At 48.3% G+C, this 26,010-nt stretch overlaps 2 protein-coding genes across 5 annotated transcripts; one reads left to right on the top strand and one right to left on the bottom strand.

The window, feature by feature from the left end:
* Nucleotides 1-1,647: 1,647 nt before the first annotated feature.
* Nucleotides 1,648-11,227, top strand: LOC144140846 (uncharacterized). 2 transcript variants are annotated; one of them, XR_013316366.1, is made up of 4 exons: nt 1,648-1,984; nt 3,895-4,223; nt 4,291-4,469; nt 11,019-11,227. XR_013316366.1 is itself a non-coding variant. In XM_077672359.1 (3 exons), the coding sequence occupies exons 1-2, from the start codon at nt 1,927-1,929 to the stop codon at nt 4,431-4,433; spliced, it is 597 nt and encodes a 198-aa protein (XP_077528485.1). In that variant the 5' UTR covers nt 1,670-1,926; the 3' UTR covers nt 4,434-4,469; nt 11,019-11,227. The 2 variants fall into 2 exon arrangements, 1 of the variants encoding a protein (XP_077528485.1); XM_077672359.1 differs by having other exon boundaries at nt 1,670-1,984; nt 3,895-4,469.
* Nucleotides 11,228-18,389: 7,162 nt separating this feature from the next.
* LOC144167856 (uncharacterized) lies at nt 18,390-19,905 on the bottom strand. Of its 3 annotated transcripts, none has more exons than XM_077697011.1 (6): nt 19,752-19,905; nt 19,584-19,687; nt 19,441-19,513; nt 19,298-19,355; nt 19,144-19,202; nt 18,390-18,891 (listed from the first exon to the last, which is right to left on the bottom strand). In XM_077697011.1, the coding sequence occupies exons 2-6, from the start codon at nt 19,614-19,616 to the stop codon at nt 18,695-18,697; spliced, it is 420 nt and encodes a 139-aa protein (XP_077553137.1). In that variant the 5' UTR covers nt 19,617-19,687; nt 19,752-19,905; the 3' UTR covers nt 18,390-18,694. The 3 variants fall into 3 exon arrangements, with proteins under 3 accessions (XP_077553137.1, XP_077553140.1, XP_077553143.1); XM_077697017.1 differs by having other exon boundaries at nt 18,799-19,041; XM_077697014.1 differs by having other exon boundaries at nt 19,584-19,905.
* Between the last annotated feature and the right edge of the window lie 6,105 nt (nt 19,906-26,010).

Consider the following 26,010-nt stretch of genomic DNA (forward strand, 5'->3'; position numbering starts at 1 on the left):
TCTCACGCACTACCAGACAGCCATGGGACTCAGCGACAGCGATATGCTCGCTCGTGTCGTGCCAGTCGTGCTTACGAAGCGAGCAGCGCAGTGGTACCAGCTTGCCGGTCACCGATCCGCCACGTTCACTGAACTCAAGGCGGCAATCCGTCGCTAATTTCTTCCAGTGGACTGCCATCGGAGGACGCGGCGTGAACTGGAGCTGCGCACACAAACTCCCTAGGAATCCCTCCTAGTGTTTGTGCGGAGTATGGAGAAGCTATATCAAATCGCCGAACCGACAGCCCCGAACGATGAACGCGTCGAGAGGGTTATCAGGCAGGCGCAACCCACTTTTGCGGCTTACCTGCGCGGCGCTCGGTTCCGCGACCTGGAGGAGCGAGCCGCTGAGGCGAAGCGGATACAGGGCCACATATACTCGCTTCCCGAGCGTATCGCCCTCTTCCTCCGGCAAGCGAGGCTCTTGAGCCCCGCTGCGCGTGGACGGGAGCTTCCTCTTTTTCTCGCCACCCGCCGGACGCCGCACACGCAGTCGGAGCGGAAGACAAAGGTCTGTTGGAAATTAGCGAACGAGCTTTGGACCCATACACTTACGGACGCCACACGGCCAATGCCAGGAAAAAGCCTGCAACAACCGCCCTGAACTCCCAGGTCCGGCGGCAGGCGGAGACACTCCAAGGGATGCCAATCGCGGGAATACCCGTGGTGGGCTGCGCTATTTTCGTTGCAGAAAAGAGGGCCACATCAAGCGCAACTGCTCCCAGCCGCCGGCGCAGTTGGGAAACGCAGGTGCCGGCCGAGCGGGAAAGCCCGTTCGGCCCTCCCTAGGCCGCCTGGGTTACCCCGTCGGAGGGCCTGCTCCGTTCATCAGTGTCGTCATTGCGGGCCGAGAATCCCGGCTTTATTGGACACGAGAGCTAGCGCTTTGCTCGGAGACGAAATGTTGTACGTCTTGCAACAGCGTTCTGTTCGCCTCAGGGAGTGCCGAGCTGTGTTCAGCCTTGCCAGCGGTGTGGCGCGTGCCGGCGCCGCCGCAAGCTTGACAGTTCGATGGTACAGGCGGAGGAGTCGATGTCGTTTTATCCGCCTGCCAAGCCAGAGTGTCCCCGTGATTTTGGGCCGCGTCTTTCTTCGGAAGTCCAGAATTACGATCGACATTACGATCCCGCTTTCTGACCCCCGATGCCAACCCCCACGCCGCCGCCTCGACATGCCCACGCCTCGGGCGAAATAAGACACTGAACAGAGACGACTGAAACTTTCGAACACCACATGACCGCATCACGCGCAGAGGTATTGCGGCCGTGTCAAAGCAACACCGACTACGCAGAGCAACGCCACCGAGACTGGAAAGAATTTCCTCTAGGTGGCGTTGGGCAGAGCCGTCGGGACGGACGGAGAAAGAGAAGTGGGGGAGCGAGAGTCCCAAGCCGAAATTCGCCATAAAATCGCCATGTCGCCATTTGTGATTTTTGGTCGCCACGGGCCTCTCAAAGTCGCCAATTTGACGAAAAGTCGCCACCAGTGGCAACCCTGCGTCGCGGCCACACGGAAGGCGCCCCTCTCCAGGAAACATCCGTATAGGGGGAGAAATGGCTGGAAACGCTGATTGGTCAATGTGTGTGACGTCAATAAAATATGCATGACGTCATTATTTTTTTGGCGCTAGATTTGTTTGTTTAGTTGTTGTTTCTCCCCAGAAATTTTTCCCTAGTCTTTGGTAAAGCGCTAGAATGCCTCCCTAGTCTGCCTAGTCCCCGCGCTTGGCCAAAATGGCGGAAAGCTCTTGCCTTTCAAGCGGGCTTCTTTGTGTTGAGATTGCAGAAGTTAGCTACTGAAGGGAAAATGTGTTAAAGACATGCATATACCTTATAATTCGACCGATGCAATCGTCGCTTTCACGCAAGAACAATCTGGTTATTCATCATGGTGTGGTGTGTTGAGTTTCAGCACACTGCAGATGCCACTGCCCGCAGTAAAAAAGGTGAGGCATCCATGTGCTCTGTTATTAGTGCTCGGTTATTTTTATTTTGGCCTTTTTGTTTACTTTAAACATTCCTTTTACGTGAACTTTTTGGGTCCGGTTGTTTTTCTTTTGCAGAAGGTGCACGCTCCACGTGCGTCATTCCATGAACTCAGTGTGTTCAGGGAAAAAAAAAGGGAGATAAAACAAGTTTTGACGACAGATTTGTTCGTGGAGCGATCGCATTGTATTCCATATTTTTCCTGCGTGGCGTGTGCAGGTATTGTTGCGCCTGTGCACTGAAATGACGACCGTCCCTGTGGAAATGACGATCACCCCCCTTTGTCCACCCTGTTCAGAGCCTCAACCTTAGCAGCAAGGCGTACTTTCTAATAACATTTCGAGACCGCTTCCAACATTCCACAAATAATAAGCTTAAGCGCTTGCCTATCGTGAAATTCCTGATAGCAGATTGAAATGTTGTGTTGACATGGGCAGTGCATGCTTTAACGGTGGCGTGAATCACGAAAAATGGGTTTAGATTGCGATGTGGTGTGGCTACGCAGCGCAAGTGTGAAGGCTCGTTCGCACTTGCGACTGGAGCGATAGAAGCGACGCGATTGCTGTCCGCGGCGACAAAAATTGGTCGAGACCAAACGAACAAGGAAAGCGGCAGAAATCTCGTCGCTTCTACCGCTCCAGTCGCAAGTGTGAACCACTTGCGACTGGAAAGAAACATATGTAGGTCATGTAATTGTCCTGTATTTCCCATGAAATACTCTGTGTTTGATGCCTAATAAAATAAGCTGTATCCAAAAGCTGAACCTAATCGGCGGGGGCTTACAGCGAATGTATGACACGCTTCTATTTTTGTGCGCCTTCGGAAAACCCTGTTGCAGTAGACGATTACTTGTGGCTTCGCCGGAATGTTTTTTGTTGTTGTTTTACTCACAGAGCCTGCCTGACACATCCGCCAGGTGGTAAGTGCGAGGCTCCTACAAAATAAGGCAAGAGCAACTCGCAAGCCTTGCCTAATTACCTGGCATAGCACAAAACCTGATATGGCTGTGGCTATTCTCATTGCATCCGTGATAATCCCTTGTATAAATTTTTCGCGGCAGTTGTTTCTCGTTAGCCGACTGGGGTCCGCATGACAACCTGCCAGTAAATTTCTTTTGAACCCACTCTTACGGCATCCATGAAAATTCCTTTTTAAAATTTCAGTCGGCTCCCGTTTGCTGTCTACAGAGATGTTTTTTCCACCAGCAAGACAGATAGATCTGTGCTGCTTTATGCACAAGCGATAAAACTATATGTTTCAATGGAGCCAGGCATACATCGCATTTTGTGATAATGTGCTCAGGCAGCCCGGACATGGGCCGCTTTAAATAAAGTTTGATCTCTCTCTCTCAGGCAAGCCGAACAACAAAGTGCATAGTGAAACTAGTAAGGCTTGAGCCTGGAGATTAGCTATGTTATGGCTAGCAAGAAATGAGCAACCACGGGTAAATGTAACAAAAACGTTTTCAAGGAGGGACTTGCAATAATTTATGTGCACGCCGCCATTATTGCTGCTCACGAACTTCATGCCCCCATGGATGCAGCACTAACGTATCTGGTAATACTTCAGGGTCTTGGGCATCTTGCTGTCAATCTTTACATCACGCTTTTTCACTCCTGTGATAGTTCTAGTGTCTCTCTTCCAAAGCTGCATGTGGTTTGCAGCGCGGTATGCAGACATTTTTGCCATGAGCTCATCAAATGTGGCAACCAATGGAAAGTACCTCGTGGCCAGTTTCCTTCATTCCTTGCGATGGAGCACGTTGGTTGTGGCATCAGTCCTTAATTGAGGTGGTGTGGTGGAGCACTGAACGAGTGCAGGTGGATGCGCAGCTACTGCAGAGGAGGCCTCCCCCTTTGGCGCGCTGCAGCCAGTCGATGTGGCCCAGGGCCTGCTGCTCTACCGCCATCCCGATTGTCCACACCCCCGCCTTGGCCAGCGTCTTGTGGCACTGTGAGCTCCAAAGCAGGCACAGGCGCCTTTGCGGCAGTCACCCTCCAACTGCCACCAATTTGGTTTCGGCAAGGTGACCAGCGGCAGCGCACACATCAGCAGCCCTACAGCCAAAGGCTGTCTGTTGGGAGCAGCCACAGTCTTGGGCGGCCACCTTACTCACAGCCGAGGTGGCCATCCGGTCCTGGCACGGAGCTGCTTGGCGGCCTGGCAGAAGCCATCTCGGTGGTCCAGCATGAGCACCAGGTAGCGCACCCTGGTCTTCCACCCGAGCTGCTCGCTGTCGATTTGCAGGCATGTGACCCTGCAGCAGGCCTGGGTGTCCCAGTGAACAAGCATCGCCTCCATCTCGGTGCCCGACAGCTGCAGGCTGACATTGGCGAGCTTGGCCCGCACTGCATCCGGGGGTGCCTGCAGCTGCAGAACGACGCCTCGGCAGCCCGCCATGGGGCCTAGTGCCTACAGGGCCGCGGCGGCGGCGTACACAGACAGGTACACCCTGTGCGCCCTTCTACTGGGCAGGCCGTCTGATAGTGCCACTGTGACCATGTTGAAGAGTAAGGGGCTGACGACTGTGCCCTACAGGGCGCCCACATCCACTGGTTGAGGCACCGACAGGGCGTTGCCTACCTGCCTTTGTGCCATGAGGCCCGTCACGAACGCCTCGACGGAGCCCCGCAGCTTGTCCACAATGCCGGCCTCCTTTATGGCCAGGGAGATGACAGGGTGCTGGAGGTTGTTGAAGGCACCCTTTATTCCCCCCCCCCCCCCTGATAGAAAAAAAAAGCGCGGAAGTTTGCAAGCGCCCTTAACCCTTTGAGGGTCGAATTTTTTTGAAAAGAACTTTCCCTGGTGGTCAAATTAGTTTATTGCGGATTTGGAATGTACAAAATGTCTAAAGTCATGATTAAATGGTAAAAAATGATCAGGAACAGTATTTTGGGGTCAGCATCACTTAGAACTGAAAAATGTTCAATAGTATTTCAGAGTGTGGTATTCCTTGAAACATGGGTCTATGCACAGTGCCTTATCGAAGTCTGCACACATACAGCGCATGTCTGAAACTGAGCTGTCTTCTTCCGAAAAAAGGCTGTCTTCCGATTCAGATTCGGTGAAAGGAGTAAACTCAGAGTCAGAAGAGTCATCGCGGTCGGTGTCATCAGAGCGGGCAGTTCATTGGGCCATATCGCTGCTTTGCCGTGCATCTGAAGAACTCGAAGGCAACCCAGTAAACGAGGAGAGCGAGAAAACGCCGGTGATAAACAAGCTAATAGCAGCGCCAATATAGATAGAAATCAACTTCCGCCGCCCCCACAATGGAGTCTCCGATTAGGTTACTTCAGTTCCAAGCAAGGAGGGCAAGAATACCTAGTGAGCGTGGGTAATAAACAAGATAAGAGCAGCGCCAATATAGATCGAAATCAACTTCCGCCGCCCCTGATAGCGAGCGTCGATCAAGTTTCGCGCGCCTCCGATGCGATCACGTGGCGAAACTGAAACCACGAGACGCGTTAACACGTACAGACGCCGTAACGCGCCAAAGCCAGAGAGTTCTGTTTTTCACCGCAAGAAGGTAGCACAATCAAATTTCAAACACTTCTTGTAAGTCCCAGGAGGTGGCAGCACCTCCCAGGGAGCATGCATCGTTAATATGGCGCGAAATTTCAAACGGATGCTCGAAATCGTACCCGTACGGCAAAGACCTTGCGGGACGGAAAACCACCGCAGTACACGTACGGCAAAAACCCTCAAAGGGTTAAAGGCTATGAAGATAAAATACATGTTTGGTCCATTAAAAAGACTGCCTTGTCTCGATAACAATGATATCAGTCTTACAGCAAACTTCGAAGGAATTATCGATATATTAAATTAAACATTTGAAGCAATGGCGAATCCCCGCCCACTTTCCGGCGGCGATTTCACTATGACAGCACAGGATCTTGTTGGATGATTGGTGCCCAACGACCTAAGTCATCGCCAAGGAACATGATTGCGTGATTTTTGAGGGGCCTTCATTGGTCTTATCATTTGATCTTATCACGTGCAAGAACAGCGCTGTTAAAGGGGCCCTAAATAGGCTTCCGAATGTTGCCATTTCGATCGCGCACGCTAGAGTACCCCTTCACGACAACGTGTACCAAATATTACACCTCTGCGTAAAGCAGGGGCCGCACAAACACGAAAAAAAGATTTCACTTCCTCCCCTGGCTCACCAACCATACCTTGCCGCCACACTTGCGCGCTCTGACGCAGTTCTTTCCGGCTCTGACGCGCCTCTATGACGCACGAGACACTGCCCAGTGCGGCGCCGCGAACGCGAACCACAGCGACAGCGCTCACCGTGCAACCGGAATCTGGTGGGCGGAGCATGCGCGTCGAGTGCTAAAAAAAAAAGCGCGCGCAGGGCTTGGCGCAGCCAATGACTGCACGTACATCAAGGAGGGTGATGGATTGCCCTGTTTCTCTCGGTGGTCTTGCGCCGGGTCGATGACGTCGCGGCTTCCACAATGCTTCGGAGGAGCTACTAGAGGAGGAGAGCCCCAGGCCTTATGGGTGGCCCCTTTTAATGAGCGATAACTCGGCTAATACTTAACGCATTTAAACAATTTTTGAGGGATGACGTTCCTTGGATAGTACTCCAGTGACTGCGCACGCAAAATCGTAACATTTGGCAGCCTATTTAGGGCCCCTTTAAGGGCGAAAATTACATGAACCTGGCAATATTAGTCCACACGCAAAGCGGAATAATTCAGCCATCGGCATTTGTTAAGTCATGCCAGTTTAAATTTGCGCTTCTGTTTTGAGTCTCACAGGGCGGAGAAGCTTGTGCTTTTGTAACATAATGAATCTGGTTGACATTTCTGCACAACCCAAATTAGAGTCTGCTGTAATGAGCTTGGTGTTCTCAAGTAGTTGCATTCCTAGCGGCCACGTTTTCAATGCTTCGTGCATAAATGCCCTATAATCTGCCTGAAGGCGTGTACTATCAAGCTATACTTTTTCTGGAGCAGCCACCCCCTTTAGTTACCACTCCCAGATGAGGTAGAGCAAGTCACTGCAAAGTTCGCCATTCAATGCTGTATCGAACTTTATATTTAGCAAGAAAAAATAACGCAAATACGGCGATGTCTGACCATACTCTTGCGGGCAGGCATGTTCTGTGCAAGCTGAGCAAAATATTGCTACGTTTTGAATTTTGTCGTGAGATCTGATGAAAGAGTTATAATGCGGTCCTACCATTTTGGTTTCAAACTTTAATGAAAGGACATACTTTTTTAGCTGACGCGTGCGCTGCCATTTTTCAGCCGAGTACACACTGCCGGTTTTAAAGCTAAACGATAAAAAAAGTATTTGCAATTCATGAGCATGGGCGGTTCTGGAATGTATAGGGCGCACAGAAGTTTTGTAGTTTTCGTTGCAGACGCGGGAAATGGAAATTATGTTTGAAATCTTCTTTGTCCACCAGAAAACGGAGGATTGGGCAGCTGTGCAGAGCCAGCATGACCTTCGGGCATGGTGCGATGCCCGAAACAAGTCAGCATTTTGTTTCCCGGAGTGCACCAAGAAAACATGGGTATTGGCATGGCCCCGCATACAGAAAGACCAAAGACTACCATGCTTTAGCATGAAGCGGACAGTAATGACGCAGTTAAACTATTTCCTTGGTTGACAGCGACCGTGATGTTCAAACTAAAGCATGGTTTCAGGCTACGACAGAATAGATTGGCTAAAAATTGCAAAGTTGTTTACCGTGATAATTCCTTGGTTATTTCGGTTACTTAAGAAATGCTGACGATTGCTCAAAATGTGCTTCATGCAACATTTTAGAATGTATCAGTTGTGGATCCGGGAAGAATCACATTGGCGCGCACCCGTATGTGTGTGTGTGTGTGTGTGCGCGCGTCGAGGGGGGGGGGGGGGGGGGAGGAGGCTGGCGGAGGTGTGCTGGTGCTCTTGAGAGGGCCTGTTGTATGTGGCCGTTTATTTAATTAGGAAATTCTGTTGTCATGCACGACCGATTGAGCCTTGAAAGAACGATAGTCCTGCGCCCACAGAACTTCAAAGAAGGCCAGGAAGCGTTAAAGGAAAATTCTACCAGAAAGGCACCCCCCCTACCCAGCGATGGGAGATCTTGATGTCCAGCCCTGACCTGTCGACGCAGCAAGAGCTCGCGTCCAGGGGCCAGGAGCTATTGGACTCATATGGGACTCGTGAATAGGGTTCCACCCCGTCTGACGCCTGCGAGCGTCACCTGAAATGGGCTCAGCAAAAGTTGTTTCTCTCTCTCTCTAGAGCTCTTCTTTGCCACCAGTACGAAAGTCCTTCACTTGCGCTGCGCACACTGCTGTGGTTTTAAAATTGGGTGTAGCAGTGGATTGCAGCCAGAACAAATATATATTTCATTCTTCATGTACTGATGCTACGCTGTCCCGATACACTCTGAGTAATCCCCTCCAACTTCGTGCATAATAAAATATTTGGGCCTTTACAGGAGTTGAATTTACATTTTCCCTCATTAAAAGTCACCTATCCGCTCCACCGTGGGTGCTTTCAATTACCAATTCAAACGCAAATACTGCGTTCGGAATAAAACAAGATAGACATTTTTTAGCTCGGAGACACAAGGTACTGTGGCATCGTGTAAATATTACGAAGTGAATATTTAAATATCAAAGAATGCATAATTGATCTGCACCGCACAACTTAACGTACAATGCAACCTCCATCGTCAAAAGACATCAGTGATCATGTAAGGATTAGTGACTGGAAGAAAATGACTTACTATTCGATATCGCCGTTGTGACTCCGGCCCCTGAATATACACTGCTCTGAGCAGCCGAATATGGCCATCTGATCGTTGTTACTGTCGCGACGCCGTCTGCCTGTGGCAGGGCTGGTGACCGTCGTGCCTTCACATTTAGGATAAAGTCTGGAACTGGCTCGGGGAGCCGCAGCACGCCCTTTTTGTCGACCCGCTGTTTTGCAGTTTCCTAGGTTAGGGGAGAATACCGCCGAACAAATCTGCCTAATCGCGGGGGTGAAATTGACTGTCGCAACATCGCCGTCGGAAGGGGACAACACTCAGTGTGCGCAATCTGAGCCCACTCCAACAAAACCCTCCGGGCCTCGACAGAAACGCGAAAAAGGAAGAATGAAGGGCTGACGCGAGGAAGAGGGGCGTACCTTGCGGTGTGTCTCAATCACAAAGGCCCTCTGCCCGCGCACGGCATTCATTCAGCTGGTGAAATGGGTGAAACTGCACGTTTCACCCATTACGTAGCCCATCGCATTCTTCAGTTACCTTGCACGAGTCTTGAATGTGTGCCCATGGCCACTTGATCTCCCCCTTTCTAGGAGAGGGAGCGGCCGTGTTCAGCCACTGCCGCTTGCACATTGTTCTGCTTAACATACAAAGATCGTCTGTTCCCGTTCGGGCCTGCATTGTACCAGTCTTCAACCATCAATGGCCGGCGGTCCCTTTTTTTTTCCGCCACGAGTTAGTGCGGACCGTGGTGCAGACCACTCCATGCTTCCCCGGACGAGTCAATCTCCTCTGCTGAGAACAACTCAGCCAGCCAATTATTCTCGGTCTTGCCGCATGTCTCGCACAAAGGGATACAACGCATGCCTTTGGCGTCCCGTGCGCTGAGCTTACCTGAAGGCACCGTCGCTTTTGCGGCTGCACCCCTCCAAAATCATCCCTCAGCGGTTCGCACCCCTCAGGCGCTTCGTTTTGTCACGGCCGGACTCGGCTCCCTTCCATGCGAAGGGTAGACATGCACTTTCGTGGCATTTTCATAGCATTTCGTGGAAAGTGCCATTAGTGGCACTTTCAAAAATATGCCGCTTTGTTCACAGGCGACGTACCAGGCATACAGGCAGCATGGCGATGGCCGGAAAAATTTCGGGAGGGGGGGGGGGGGGGGGGGGGGGGCTGAAGCCCGGTCAGCCCCCCCTCCCCCCTGGCTACGGCACTGCATCAAGTAGCACGAGGGCTGCCACCTGCCTGGTAGTCTGGGTGTGCTCTAGCTCTGTCATTACGTTGGCAATGGAGTTCATCGCAGCCTGGTGCTGCCGGAAGCCTGTGAGCTGCTCTGAGATGTACATGTACTCCATTTCGTGTGCATGCTGCCAAAAACTTTTGCCCTTGCAACAGCACTACGATTGGACTCGGCTTATCCACATCAAGTTGGTTTTTATCATTCTGAGTGCTTACCGGAGTAACTTCTTGCACGAGAAGTTATTGCAGTAAATCCCACCTTGAAAGCTTTTTTATTGTATGGCTTTACGTGTGGTTGCTCATATTTTACTAGCTGTAGCATAGCCAACCGTAACATATCCAGAGGGGTGAGCTGGGCGAGTTGGTATGTGTCATCTTAACAACAGCACAAAAAAGACTGGGACGAACGAAGCAGACAAGTCGAGTGATGATTCACAACTAGTTTTTTGTGGAATGTGCACTAAACATAAACCTTGGCATCAACAGAAGAAAAGAGATGGAACACATTCCACTCGAACGTACTTCCTTGCCCTTCTCCCCCCGCCCCCTCACATGACAAACACTGGTAGAGCCTTTTACTTGACACACATGATCCTTCAGCTATGGACCACTGCCGAGCTGATAACAGAGTTTCATAAAGGAGGAACATCAAGTTCAATGCAGCACTTGTGTTTGGCGGCATGTACTGGTTAAGAAGGCGAACTCTGTCACAAAGTACTGGCGATGTAACACAATCGCCTCCCAGTTTTCAAATGTTGCACGCTTCGATTATCTCTCGGCCTGTCTGCCTGGCACGTCTGGAAAGAAGTACACAAATGGGTCCCACCGTTGGTGTGCATCGTATACACGACTATTGAGCTCTTCTTACAGAAGGTGCTCTATGGGTCCACAATAGTACTGCATGAAACCTGCCCTGTTTCAGTGCCTTTTGTAGCAAAATGCCTTAGCAACCCATGCTGTTTCCTTGTCAATGAATGATAAGCTTGTCATTACAGAACACTTGTGGGTACCCTGTATTTTGTTTCCTTTCAACATTACAGGTTTGCAGCATGACGGGAAGGAGTGCAGAGACGCCTATGCTGCAATTGCTGGCGTTGTGCAAACAAGGGTACAATAAACTATTGCCTGCAAGACTGCAAGAGGATGGCACTGCCTAAAGTTATTCTTTGTTAGAGTATAAATAAATTTCAAGGTCTGAACCCAATACCCATGTACCCTCAATAATAAAGTGTGTCCACATCTTTTGACAGCTGTGTCTGTTTACTTTTCATGCAAACCTGCAACCACTAAATATGTAGCCATGCATGCAAGCAAAAAAGAAACTACACTGAAAATGACTGTGACTAAAAGACGCATCCCGTTCCCATCAAGTGCAATTTTCAGTGCACTACCACTTCTAAAAGTGCTGACTCCTGTTAATCATTTCAGTTTGCACCATGCTATAAATGGCTGGTGATGCATGTGTTTAAGCGAAGTCCTGGGAACAAATAGAATTTTTTTATTCAATTTACAATTTCCTGTTGGCCTGAGTGGAAAAAAAAATACAAACCAACTGATTGGTTAGCAAAAAACCTGCGGTGTCCTTGGATGTATCCAACTGAAGAATGGTGTGCCACAAATGCGAAACTTCAAACAGAATTTTTTGCTTTTGAACACTGAATAGCATCATTGACAAATGGATTAAGTGAAAGTAACCTCGGCAGCAAAAATACGAACCTATTTTAGGAAAGATCGTCAACACATGGTCAGAAGTAGAGTTCATCGAAGAGTACAATTTCCCAGCATCCACTATGGCATTCCCTGTAGCCATTTCTAGTTTCAGCGTGTAAAACTACCTTGGCTTTTTTATCCGAAGATGGCAATCACATTTTTGCACACAATGGAAGATCAGTGCAGTTCATACTTGCATATGAAATGAGTGAGTATATATACTGTTCTCTTCATGCCTGACCAGAAGAAAAGTGCAATTTGCTTCACTTCAAAGTAGGGGCTTTAGTCTGAAATATCCTGAATGAGTGGAAGCTGAATTGTCACACAATTATAGTTTTACTGCAGCGTCACAGAAGAGTTTAGGTTGTCGAGAAAAATTGGAAGCTCATCACTGCTGACTGAGGGCCATCTTTCAGGGAAACTTGCACAAATATTATGAGCTTCGTATCGTCTAAAGTCACACTAGTGTTTTCCTAGTTTCGCTATGCTGCTGCATTCTTCAGAAATAACACTTCCCTGCAGAAACGTCTTACTGTCATTGAGAATACCCCCATGATGGTGGTTATGGCCATCCTAAGAGATTGTAAGAATTTTTAAAGGAAACTCTGCAGCGTACCATTTTCTTTGGGACTTTACAAGGCAAATTATAAATTATGCCTTCTATATCAAGCAAATGCGTACTCAGAATATGTACAGATGCTGTGAGTAGCCGTACTGGGAACTGTATGCAAATAAAATATAAGGCATATTTTATGACTGCAGTTTCATAGCACATTCACCATGACTGGCTTCATAGGTCATGATCTCAATGTATATTTTACATCTGTGCAAAAGGAACGTAGTGCACTGAACACACTTAAAATCAATTCTAACTCAGTTAAAGTAACTCACTTAAAATCAACTCTACAGTTTACTTATATGTTCAAGGCAGTAAACCCCTGAGTTTATGTTCGGTTGATTGATCAGTTGATGGACTAACTGAAAGAAACTGAAAGTAACTCAGCAAAAAAGTGCGAACCTATTTCAGCAAAAGCATAATGCATCATGGTCAACAGTACAGTTGTCATCCAATACTGCGATATCTGTAGCACTTTACTGTGGCATGCCTCATAGCCTGTACCTGGCTTCATCGCATAAAACTCCCTTAGTTTGATCGCAAGACTGCGGTCACATTTTCATACGCGTTACCTGATAGTGCATGTCATCATACGTGAACATGTATTCATGTATTACGTACCTCAAATAAATGGTGTCTAAATAAGTAAACCTCTAAATAAAAGCAAAATATTGCAATAACTGTAGCATTGTTTAAATGTAATCTGGTAGCTTTCGTGGCACAGAGCACCTGTATCAGTTCCCTGTGAAGAGGGAAGCAATTTATGTTATTACATGTCTTATTTTTGGTAACACAGGGGGTTTGGTGCCTCAGTTTGCCTCCCCCCTCCACACTTTTTTTACTCACATCCATAGGTGACAGTGATCGATTTGCTGTGGTGAGAGACCCAGGTGGTTCCCTCCATAGAGCAGCAGCATTTGCACATAGCTGCCCTTGTCTGTAAATTAGCAAATTGAATCGTGGTGCTTTTAATCAAACTTATCCTACAAGGATTATAATATAGTCCTCCTTGCTATAAATTGTTTGCATAGTTTTTGGTATGTATAGAGAATCGCATTTTGCTGACATCAATGGGATAAACAGGATGAGGTAACAATCAATTACACATCCACAAAGCACACAGATTGTGCCTTAAACTGAATTAGCTTATAAAATAGCTAGCGAGAAGCATATATAGCACACTTTTTAAGTTGAAACTTCCTAATTAATCCACTCATGTTCAAACATAACGCCGAATGCAGGCTATGCAAGCTATGCAGGCTATGCAAGAGCTAAGCTAGCTCTTACCGTTTAGCATTTACACTTTATTTTTATCTGAGTAGAAGATTTTGGAGCTTTCTTTTTGCTGCAATTGTATTTGGTGCACTTGAGCCCCACGATGTGCATCATGGGACAAACTCTCGTATCATGATTTTAAGGAATATATACGCAACCATGCATGTACGTTGGTAACTGAGGTATGTTTTGAAATGCTGATGTTTTGCCATCTGGCCCTTTTATCACGTTTTAATAGCGGTCGGTAGTACGGCTCATCTTTAGCCCCAAAAATAGAAGAATTATGCAGAACTGGGGCTTATTTTGCTGAGGCAATCGAATAAAATACAAAGCAAACACGTGCGCGCTCCGTGCTTGTTGACGAAAAGTCGGAAATGCTGATGAAAAGTGTCGTGTCAGCTCATAGGAACCCCAAAACTTGGAAAGCGATGTGCAGAGCACGCTTGACGCTCCTTTGAGGTGGGATGTATGCAGAAACGGAAATGTTATTATTCATTTTTTTGCGTTAGGCTTAAAACACGTGTGTTTACTCAGCGCCCCCAGTACCAGAGGCGATAGTTTATTTTTTCACCTAATAGCTAGGAATGAAGGCGGTGTTCTGTACACTGTTTATACCTCTCGAAATTACGATGCACGGCGACCACTGAAGGTCATCAGCTTCAAAATGAGTCAAGGAAGTTTAAACTGAACAAAGCAAACTCGATCATCCTGTCCAGACGCTTTTTGAATTTGTAAAAAGCTTGCATTGCACACCGCTAAGACGAGGGAGGACGGGGGGAGGCTAGGTTGGTGAGTTACAGTGTCATTATTAATACATTATAAGCGTCGCGAGCGATGAGCGAGCGATAGCTTCCGATCGATGCATTCGTGCACGAAGCGAAGCCGACTTTCTGGAAATCGGTGGGAGCGGTGGTTGTTGTATGCTACCAACTGTCCCTGTTCTCGGTTCATTCGATGTCCAAACTATTTAGGAGTCACTGGCTCTCCTTTCATCTAAAAATGGCTCCGCCTGGGAGTCCAGGCACCAGGTCAAACAAGCATCTGAACGACGTGGGTCCAAATTGGAACTAGTTTTGTTTTAAATGGTCCCAGCAGATAGGTTTTGCTGGGGGATAACACCTGGCCCCTTAATTTTACAAATATTAGCTTTAGGAATTGTCATTCTCAGACAAAGCAGCCTAACTTTTTTACCAGCATTGTTAGCATATTTGCATTTTTTATTTCCCATATTCATTAGAAGTAATTCCAAACACTAGTTGATATTACGTTCCAGCCAGTTTGAGTTCAAACAGAAGGCACTGTTGCAGCGCTTACACAATAGGCAATTAAACAGCATTTGCGCACCTTGATTGTACTGTTAAACTTGCTCCACTTTCGTCAGAGTTTTTTTTTTTTTTATTGTGAATGATGCGGTCCCACAGCTGCAACCACTTGTGAAGGACCATATGTCTAGGGCCATAACAATTGTATGATGAACTAGGTAGTAAAGATAAGAAATTGTAATATACAAAGGATAAAAAAAGGCAGGAAGTTAATAAACATCTTTAGTTGGTGTGAGGTATACTACTACTCATTAACTTGGGGATCATAATTGAAGAGCAGGATCATGATGCTACGCTCATTTGGTGAACAGTGGTGTTTAACAATGATTTATCGTGTGATGAGTGAGATTCCCTTCTCAGCATCAAATAGGAAGAATCTGAGCCAGTTAATTGTTACATGTTGAATTCTACGACAGTCAGCCTGAAGACTCAGACAAAAGGAGAAAAAACAGAGCCGTGCACGGTGTTGCATGGTGCATATCATCCCTTCATTTCCTTGCCTTTTGTTTGTTATTCGAGGCTGACCATTGAAGAGTTCAACTGCTCCTCATGATGGACTTTGCATTTTACCCAACTCCTTGCTAGTATGATCAAGGAAGGGATTGAGGAGCAGGATCTTGCTTTTTGTGGTAGACAATGGTGCTTCGTCTTGTTCCTCACTTATGTGAAGAGTGGAATTCTCTTGATATTGCTCATCGGTAGCGTGAAGAACAGAATGAGCAGAGAGATCATGACCCTTCTCTTATGAGGCACAGAAATCATTTGGTGTGGAGTGCAATACTCATGTAAAGAATGGGATGATGCCCCTTCTGATTTGGTACCAAGAGATACATGCGGATGCAGAGGCATAAATTTAACCTTTTGATAAGTACGATACCCAGAAATGCTTCAGCACAAGAGAAAAGAAAACAACAGCCTAAAGTTGTGCATGCTGCATTGAGACTAGGCATTTCAGCCTCTTCGACTGTTTCAGCTGTCGATAGCTGTGTGAGAAGGCGTTGTTTTTTTAACCGGCAAACGATTTCACGGGGGAAGTTCCAGAATCAGCTGTATTGACTTGAAAGGATGTGAAAAACAGATGGGAAGATTCCTGTCTACGTGGCCAAAACTGGATTTCCTTTCACTTCTGTACTTGTTCATCCCTATACGGTGAAAGGGAGCCAAGCAAGAAAGCCATTCATTGATGGCTTAAGGGGTGCGTGACCCTTCTCGTAGACAGCAGTCATGGACAAAGTCTCCTCACAGTTCAAGATTCAGAAAGAAAAGAAATGCACGTAAAATGCATGTTCAATAACTTGAGGAAGAAAGCATCACATACTTGTGACATGAACAAAAATTAGAAGTCAATGTGCCTTCTCGCAATTCCTGTTCCCTCACTTTCACTCCTATAAAATAAAGTTTTGATTTGATAATTGAACTCAAGAAGCTATAGTCAAAGAGCGTATATAGGTGTTTTACAACGCATATGTTGTATGTTTTATTGTCTGAGCACACCTAGAAGCAAACATCCAGCTTCAGTACTGCTTTCACGCTTGAAGGCACAGTTGACTCCCAATAATACGAAGTCCACAGGGACCACAATTCAATCGAACAAAATGCACCTGAACAGCATTGTCATTAGTTCGCAACTCGTTCTCTTTTTCATTTCGTTCAGAATCTTGACTTTTGTTGTGAAGTCGAGCTTATATGTCATGGGTTGTCGTGATAGTGCAGACTTATCGCTAAAATGAAAGCCTCAAATGTTCACCTAACTGCTCACACAGTGCTGTGAGAAACAAAGAAGGTTGAGGGCCTCACAAGAGATGTGAACATTGGCGCGAGTCTGAACTAGCCTGCTGCTTTATCAACAGTGCACTACCTTAGTTGTGATGGCACCGACATCAGTAGAGAACAATTAGGGCGCTGTTTCGACACTTGAAAATGGTTTTATATCGAGAAATGACAGTCACCTTGATGTTTCTATTCAATATAACTTCCAATTAACTAATATAATGGGTTCTAGCTTCAAATTATCAAGCAATTTCTTCCGTTGAATTGCATGTAAAATTGCCGGAACCAGCACATTACTTCCAATTAAGTGACTTCAAGTTAGTGAGAGCCTACTGTACTGTCAGTGACAAGATATGTCAGCCTGGGCGTTCTGTATCACCCAAAACTCCTTTTACTTGTTCAATAATTACAGCAGAACTGGAGCATTGTGTTTCAGTATGCATCAACATTATCTTTGTTAAAAGTACCATCCAACAGCAGGCAGTGCTCAACCGTGAATGTTCAAGAAAGCCAATTTGTGATACCGCAAAAAATTTCCATTGATTTGATTGATTGAAGAGTTTAATGCGCCGACGCAACACAGGCGATGAGGCATGCCGTAGTGAAGGGCTCCGGATTAATTTTGACCACCTGGGGATTTTGAACGTGCGCCGAAATATCGTGCACACGGGCATTTTTGCTTTTTGCCTCCATCAGAAAAGCGGCGGCGGCGGCTGGGAATCGAACCCATGACCTCGTGCTCAGCTGCGCAACGCCTTAGCCGCTGCGGCGGGTAAATTTCCATTGATGCTTAGCATTCACTTCTTATCGCATTTGGACAGTGGAGCCAGTAAATGTGCCAGGTTGGCCTTTTTGGAGTGTGCAAGATAACATTAATCTGCCCTTGTTGGGGCCCGGTGCCTGGCAATGTGCCAGCAGGAATGAAAACACAACACATGAAGGAGGGTGTCTACTACTCAGTGTTAAAAACTAATGACAACAAAAAAAGAGGTGTGAGGTTATAGGGGCAGATGCAAGCATTTTGGCTAGAAATGCTCCTCTGCAGTTATTAGCATACTCAGTCATGCATCTTTGTATCTGATGGCAGGTCATTTAATGGCAAGCTTCCCAAAAAGACTCGTTATAACACAAAGCTTGCAAATTTCATGTCAAACAGTGCTATGAAACATTGCCAATTCTGCATTCATCACAGATGGCTAAATTAACTCCAAGGATTTGTGTTTAAGTCGTCAATGCAACAACCACATGCTACGAGCTCGTGTGGCATGCGCTTTGCACGATCAGGTACGTGTTGCGACTGAAGTACCGCTAGGTTGTGTGCACCAAGATGTTTTAGGTTCGACATGTTCAATGACAACCTCTTATTAAACAAGAAAAGAATTTAAATAAAAAGGGGGGGGGCTTGCCAGCTACGTTTTTGTGCTCTGTTCGGGACACCACAGGGACTAGGTGAAGTTGCAAGCCACCAAGTGATTGCATTATTGCAGTGGGGCATCTGGTTTCATTTGATAGCTCTGCCATAATGCTAGCATGAAGTTCACACGATAACAGCATGCCTGCCGCCATCCTTCTGTGCCAGAATAAAGTGCAGCTGCTATTATTTTTCCTTGACATGTTTATCCCATATAGAGCTGGCCGGGGGCCATGGGATAGAAACGGAAGCGCAATAGCTCGTTTGTTAAGATTAAATTAGGCAAAAAAAAAAAAGCATTGCAGCAGCTCATAAGTTCTTGCGGGAGTGAACTGCCTCTTTTGACGGTCATAATTATATGTGGAACATATAAACGCCCAGTGGGGCTCATCATACCACGAAGGAAAGACCACAGATAAGCACTTGACAGATTTATTGTTCTCAAGTACACCAAACAAGCAAACACAAAAATTCATTCCGACTCTTATTATGCTAATTCTCGTGATACGCAATTATTTTTACTCGACGGACAAAAACAAAGCAGATTTTTGTTCTGTGAACGCGTCAAAAGGAGGTGCCACTTAACGTAAATCACCGGCTTTTAGCTGCCTGCTACCTAGCTTGAAATTGTTGCAGATTTTCTTCAGGTCCAAATTTTGCCACGCTGGACGACGACACGGCAGAATTTTCTGCGGTCACGCCAAACAAAAGTGCCACTTTGCCTAAATCGCCAGTTTTCAGCCTGCTTTCTAGAATTTTGTTGCGCGTAATACCAGTTGCTGGGGTGATAGCCGTACTCCAGGTGGCACCTTGAAAGGGAAGGAAAGCAATAAAACAAAAACAATATTGTGTACACACAAGACAGTTTCCAGCAGCGCGGGCTGCTGTGTGGCTTAACTTTGTTTTCGGAATTTTGCGGTCCTTTGCTGGGGCTGCTCAGGGAACGCCACGTGCTATACCTTGAAAAGAAGAATTCACCGCCACCAGCTCCACGCAAAAAAAAAAAAAAAAACTTCGTTCACAATGCCATGGTCAGTTTGCAGCAGCATAGCGTGCCTTACCTTGGTTTTTAGATTTTTGCGGTCCCCTGAGGCCGCCGATGGAACGCCACGTGCTACACCTGGAAAAGAACAAAAGGTCACCGCCACCAGGTCCACGCACAACGTCCATTTTTAAGCAGATCGTTGCTGCGCAGGCTTTACTTTAGCTCCGTACTTGGTTTTTAGATTCTTGCGGTCCCCTGCGGCCGCCGATGGAACGCCACGTGCTGCACCTTGAAAAGAACAAAAGATAACGGCCACCAGCTTCACGCGCAACGTCCATTTTTTAGCAGATCTGCTGCGCAGGCTTTACTTTACCTCCGTCCTTGCGGCTCAGGCTCAGCGCGCGAAAACCATCACGCGTGCCATGGGGTGGCACGTTTTGCTGCAGCTGAAAAAAAAAAAAAAAAGGCAAAACACATGAGAGCAAAACCCTTTCGACGGGAATATGCACTGCTTACCTTGAGATTGTTGTGCGTTTCCGGCAGAACCATAATTTCGTCCCGATGGGCTTTCGCGCCAAAAAAGGGGCACTGGCGAGCAGCACGTCGTGCACCTGCTGCAGCTGGAAAAAAAAAAAAAATAAGAAAGGGGGCAAAACCCTTTTGCCGGGAATATGTACTGCTTACCTTGAGATTGTTGTGCGTTTCCTGCAGAACCACGATTTCGTTCCGACGGGCGATGACAAAGCAATTTTCGCGCCAAAAAAGTGGGTACCGGCGAGCAGCACGTCGTGCAACCGCCCGCCGCAAGCACCGGAGCCGAATGAATGAACCGGCAGGCTCGGCCGGTCGGCCGCGGCCGCAGCGCGGTTGCGCCGCCGTACGGCCAGGGACCTTTCTGGGGACCTTTTTTGGTTCCCTAGGCACCCCTGGGTCGCCTAGGGAGACGGATCGCCTTCTTGAGCGTTGATTTCTGTTAAAGGAGTACTGACACGAAATTTCAAAGCTGAGATAACTACGTAAAACACTTACTTTTTATCAGGAGATATCTCCCAGCAAGTTTCAGCAGCAACCGTTCAGCGAAACATATTTAAAATCCATTTTAATTTCCGCCCGCACGAGAAAGCCCAGAGCGGGCCGACGTGACATCATCTGCTACGTGCCCCAAACTGCCGACGTCGGGGCTCCCGTGACGAAGCCGACGCGCTGGCTGTGGTTGGCGCGCGCTGCTCGGGCGTGTGTACACGTCATGGTTTTGGGACTGACGTCATGCTGCCAGGGCCTGTGGGGACGGCGAAGACCTCGGCCGGTCTGGGCGCGCGCGTGCGCTCGCTCGCGCGCGCTTCCAGAGAGGCAGCGATACGGCAAGAATGGTGACGCCATGTGATACATGCTGTCATGGCGGCCGCTCGGCGTTTTTTTGTCGAAACCGAAACTGGCACGAATAAACGACGCCGTAAATGAATGTTTACGCTGCGCTCGACCGCCTAATCTGTCATTCTATGATTAGTGGGCTGGTAGGCATGCATAGCAGCGAAAAAAACGTAACATAAAAATTTTGTGTCAGTACTCCTTTAACCAATCAGCGTTTCCAGCCGTTCCTCCCCTTATACGCTACTTCCAGGAATCGCTCTTTCCTTTCAGTCGCCCCACCTACAATTAACTCTTCAAGTCGCGCATATCATGGACACCGCAGACATTCCTCCTTTTCTTCCATTGTAAGAGGGGAAAATTTTGAATAGGCTGGTTTTGCGAGAGCCGCGACAGTCGTATTCACATTTTCGATGCCCAGTTTACACTTTGAAGAAACACAAGTGACACCCCCCTCTACCTACCAAGGGGGCTGGTCTAAGCACTTAGCCCTCCCCACCCCCACCCATTTTGCCACTCCACCGTGCGATCAATGGCTAGTTTTCGAGTAGAACCAACACCGAATGCAAGAATAAATCGATAGAGAAAATTATGAATTATTAAAGTGGATGCACGCGCGCTTAAGCTAGCTCGTTTCCTTTCTTTCTTTCTTTTCGCTGTGGTTTGGCGGACGGGGAAGGGGGGGGGGGGGGGGGGGAGAGATAGGAAGCGACTAAAAGCAGCAGCGTCTTGCAGCGGTGGGTGAAGTGAAATCAAAGCCTTTCGGTAACACTTGAATTAAAATATTAGAGTTGTTCACATGAATGCTGAAATAAAAATGGTAGAAGGGAAGTAAATTAACAACGTTAATTTTTAACATTTAATTTCAAAATTGGGTTTTAGGCGCTAATGCTCTCGAACGTAAAATTATATCGTCTGACGAAACGAAAGTATTAAAGCTAAAATGTTTAAAGAAATGCCTGGGACATCCCGTGCACCGAAATGTCCGTACCGAGACGTGCTGCACCGAACTGTCCTACACATGTCCGGATCCCCCACGGTTTTTGCATATTTTCTTTCCCCCAGACACAGAGAGAGTCGGGTGGGCCTATTTAACCATGGGTGCCTGGAGTAACATGGGTGCCTGGTCATTTTATAGTTTCTGAGAAAGCGGATAAAACAAGAAAGATGTCGTGCTTGCCTGCCAGAGGGAAAAGCTGGGGTGCTTCAAGAGGATTCCGAGTCAAGCGCGTCGAGACGGTAGGCAATCACGCATTTATCATTTGTTAACAAGGTCGCGGGACGCATGCAAGAGGCTTGGTACGGGGCGGACGGGCCGGGAAGAAAAGGTATTCGGAGAAGGAGGAGAAGGAAGGGGACTAGAAGTCTCCCCACAAGAGCAGCAGAATGACTGATTCCAGGCTGAAAGTACAAATCATCCGTTTATGCATGGTGGATCGCGATTATTTCCCGACGAACAGCACCGCTGAGGGAGGCATTTCTTGCAGAGGGAGAAACGACAACTTCCAGCAAAGCGACGTATTTTCCTTTCATACTGCTTCGTTGTTCAGAAGAGTCGCATAATAGGCGGGGCGCGGGGCCGGCGGCGCGCCGAAAATTTTGCCCGGCGGCGGCGGCGGCGTGCTCATTCCCGCGACTTCGGCGGCGGCGCAGACGGCGCGACCAAAACAGGCGGCGGCGGCGGCGTGGCGCGGCGGCGCACAGGTCTAGCCGCAAGCGGCCAGCAAAAATCGGCGATTTTGAAACCGAAACCGAGGAGAGCGCGGCCATTGCAGTGACGTTGCAGCCGTCCAGCGAGCGGCCGGACGGTCACCAGTTCGGGAGAATGTCTGCGCGCAAGCTCTACGCGCGCACGGGGCAGCAGAACTCGACCGGTTCTCCCGCTGCGTGGCTGGCCAGAGGAAAAAGCCACCGTCGGCTGGAACGTCACAGGCGCGTCATGGCTGTTTACGCGATCCGCCGGCAGGTGCAGAGTGGTCTGCGGCGGAGCCTTTTTAAACGCTTCTGACTGATTAACGAGGCGTTTCACGGGGCTACCACTTGTGTCTCAGCTTATTTGGGGGTACTTACTACGCATTAAAAACAAATTTGGCCGAGGTGAAATTTGAGTGCAGTTGGCCTTTAAATGCAGAGCATTTCTTAGCCTCGCCTGTTCCTGCGTCGGACGGTGTCAACAGTTTCGCGTCCGCAGCAGGTGCGCCTCTCCTTCCCTCCTCTCTCTCAACAGCAGCTGGCGCGCGCATGCGTCGTAGTCAGCCCGTTCGCTCCGTCGCGGTCTCGGCCTAACAGGTGCGTGATAGCAGCGCGGTGGGTCGTGGAAGGGCGCGCGCTGCAAATATAGCGGCTAGCGGTCGCTCGTGTTTCAGTCACTGCGTTGCTCCTTCCTTCCTTGGTTGACGCTCGTGCCCAAGTTTACTCGTGTCTACTACTCCAGCATCACGGAAGAAGCGATGGAAGCAACACTGCCTTCAATCAGTACTGAGGCCCCAATGCTCTGCATTTACTCGTGTTCCCCTCGCGGGAAGGCGCGGGAATTTTTTTAGATTAGGCCAGTTTGAAAACTCTGCCGTCGGAGGCGTCTGCGTTCGCCACCGCGCGAGCCTGTTGCTATGACGACGACAAACGCTACTTTGCCAGGCTTAAGAGCTGAAAAATCGTCCTTCTATCTCAAAAACGAAGACCGTTTTTCGATTGAAACTTTGGGTGAGGGTTAGAATGGGCAAATTGAAGGCGAAATCAACAGCTTAGAAGATGACATCGCACCGAGGAATTAGCGACGAAGCTGTTTTCGCTTCGAAGCGGGAGGGCAGGGCGACGCCATGTTAGTCAAATCAAACCGGAAACAGCAAAGGATGATGGGATAGAGTGCTGGGCTCCGTGGGCTAGCTCAAGTCATGGCGGGACTCGGCTTCACAAATGTGACGTCAGGGCCTCTCCTAACCTTTTCCTTCCTCCATGGAGTGTTCGCTATCGGAGAGGAGAGGGGGTGAGCAGCGGAGAGCGCAGCTGGCGCGGCGAGGAGAATGAGGGAGGGGCGGACAACGCCGCCGCCGACGACGACGACGACGCCGGAGGGACAAGGCGAGTGAATGAGATGCTCTGCATCTAAAAGAAGGGTGACGGAATCGGCGATGGTCGCGCTTTAAAAAGCCAGCGAGACCGGCGGACCGCAGGCTCGTCTGCTGCGGTGCGCCGCTCGTTTGCGTACCTGCGCGCTATGCGTGCACGTGCTCGTTTGCGTCGCCGTTACGAATACATGGTGCAACGTTAGCTTGCCATTTTGTTGCGTGCCTCAGTGACAAAATGCAGCGACCGTCAGAAGCGTGAAATCTGTTTTGCGATTCCGAAAATAGTGGCTGTAAAACAAAGTGGTCGGGCGAACTGAGAGGCCGCTCGCTTTCCTTGTTTGCTCTCACTTTACTTAATTACGCTCTTGCAGCATACATTCCCAGTTCGCACTTAATAGGCTAGAATGAGGGTCAGCAGCGTTTTTAAGTTGCATGCAGCCGACACGGCGGAGGGGTGGACGGCAAATCGGGTGGAAAGGGGAGGGGGGCTATGAATTGAAAGAGAAAAAATTCAGCAAATTTCCAATAATATTTGACAATAATCTGGCGAAGTGTGAAGATGGGGGGCAATTCAACTGGAAGCCACCAATTCTCTGTTCTTGTCTGGCTGTCTAACTCCATTTGAGGTCAAAACTGGCGTGTCGGCGTTCAGATTGTTAGCGACGACCCCCGCATTAGAAGATAACCAACACAGTCAGGGAGGATCGTATGTAAATATTCGGGGCCCCGCGCCGTGCTTGCGGCTGTGTTATGTTATGCAAATATAGAAGTACACATCTCTGCAGGCACCGGGCGTGCGATTTGTTGCTTGTTTTGCGTCCTTGAATAGCGCTTAATTTGTTTATTTGACGCTATTGCCTCACCTACTCGCTAGTATACATGTACCCTGCCTTTCGTAAATCGTGCGGAGTAAAACGTTACGCAAGAATCATTTAGTTTGCGGAAATGCGAAACAAAATTTCCACTCGTTTTCAAGGCGGTGCCAGGCCAGCAGTGTCAGCTGAGTCGGCTGCGCAATTCTTGCGTTCGCTTGCATGCTCCCGCAGAAGCAACATTTTGCAGTTACCTCAGGATATAGGATGAGCAGCATTCCGTGTTTATGCTACTCGTGAACTTTCTTTTGTCTACCGCACGCAAGAAGAAAAAACGGTAACTGTCGCCAGGGGTTAAACCACCCGACCTGGCGATACTGTCCTATACGCCGCGATGACCGCGACAGCTCGCTCAAAAGAAAGCCGATAAATCGGCTTCTTTTAGCGGATATGATTTTGTTTAGCCTCTGCAACTACTTTAAGGGCTATTTCATACAGTATGCAGTCATTTAAACGCGCCACAAAGCTATTAAACTAAGTACAACCAACTTTCACTCTGGCTTGTAATTGAAAACACATCGAGGGCGGCGAGGGTCGTCTTCTTTTGTACTACCCAGAGGCTGTTTTTTGATCGGTCACCTACAGTATTAGTTTAAACTAGAAGTTTCACTTGAAATGGTCAGTGAACCTGCGAGTGGGAGAGCGCCGTCACCGTCCCGGCACTTTCGTCGGTGCTGTAAGCGTATTTAGCGCTGCAAAGCTTTTTCCCCTAATGCCAAGTTGATCACCGGAAGAGACCTGACTCGTCGGGGATGGGCTGGTGACCATGTTGCAAAACAATCGGGAACATCGAGCTCATTTTGCTTCTGTCAACATGCGATCCTATCCGCGCAGCTTTGTACTACCCGGAAGTACTGCACGGAAGCCGCTTGCGCAGCGCCCCCTGGGCAGCGCAGGAGGCCTATACGCGACATGAGTCGGGTGATTTGATGTACCTTCTTTCTGAGAGCGAGGACAGATTTGGGATTGTGTCCGTTTGCCTGTATGTGAAGGCTAAGGACCCGTATGCTTGTCACTCTGGTGATGCGTTGTGTGCCACCACCCGCGAAGAGTTGTTGCGAGGGCCAAATACCCGACATGTGGAAAACGGCAAAAGTGGTTATGATAGCCAAACCAGGAAAGAAACTACAGCTAGAAAATCTCAGAACGATTTCGCTCACGTCTTGTGTAGGTAAGTTAATAGAGCATCTCATACTCAACAGGATCAACAGCTAAATGGAGGACAACGGTCTCTTTCCGCACACGCGATGATCGGTTTTCGACCAAAATTCTCTGCGCAAGACGTCATGCTTCCCCTCAAATACGACGTCATTGACGAGGCGCACTGCTCCCCACTCGACACTAGAGCCATTTTAGGTATTGACCTCACAAAGACCTTTGACAACGTCAAACACTCGGCTATCCTTGCGAACCTGAGCGAACTCGGTATCGGGAAAAGAGTGTAAGACTATATCAGCAACTTCCTCTCAGACCGCGCACAGCTGCACTCGCTGTAGGGGGAATCGAATAGATTCAATAAAGCTGGGAAAGAGAGGCACGCCGCAAGGCTCTGTCCTCTCCCCTTTTTTCTTCAACGTGGCCATGATTGGTCTTCTCAAAATTTTAAACCGAATTACGCAGACGATGTTACGCTCT

This window comes from Haemaphysalis longicornis, unplaced genomic scaffold (assembly GCF_048455015.1).
Source record: "Haemaphysalis longicornis isolate Haplotype H1 unplaced genomic scaffold, Haemaphysalis longicornis Haplotype H1 scaffold_1, whole genome shotgun sequence".
Lineage (NCBI taxonomy): Eukaryota > Metazoa > Arthropoda > Arachnida > Ixodida > Ixodidae > Haemaphysalis > Haemaphysalis longicornis.

Coding starts and splice junctions, on each gene's coding strand:
- LOC144140846 (XM_077672359.1), top strand. CDS start 1,927: ATGGTGTGGTGTGTTGAGTTTCAGCACACTGCAGATGCCACTGCCCGC. Junction 1,985..3,894: donor CACTGCCCGCAGTAAAAAAG/GTGAGGCATCCA, acceptor GGCGCGCTGCAG/CCAGTCGATGTGGCCCAGGG.
- LOC144167856 (XM_077697011.1), bottom strand. CDS start 19,616: ATGGTTCTGCCGGAAACGCACAACAATCTCAAG. Junction 19,203..19,297: donor CGCAAGAATCTAAAAACCAA/GTACGGAGCTAA, acceptor GTTCTTTTCCAG/GTGTAGCACGTGGCGTTCCA. Junction 18,892..19,143: donor GCAAAAATCTAAAAACCAAG/GTAAGGCACGCT, acceptor TTCCCTTTCAAG/GTGCCACCTGGAGTACGGCT.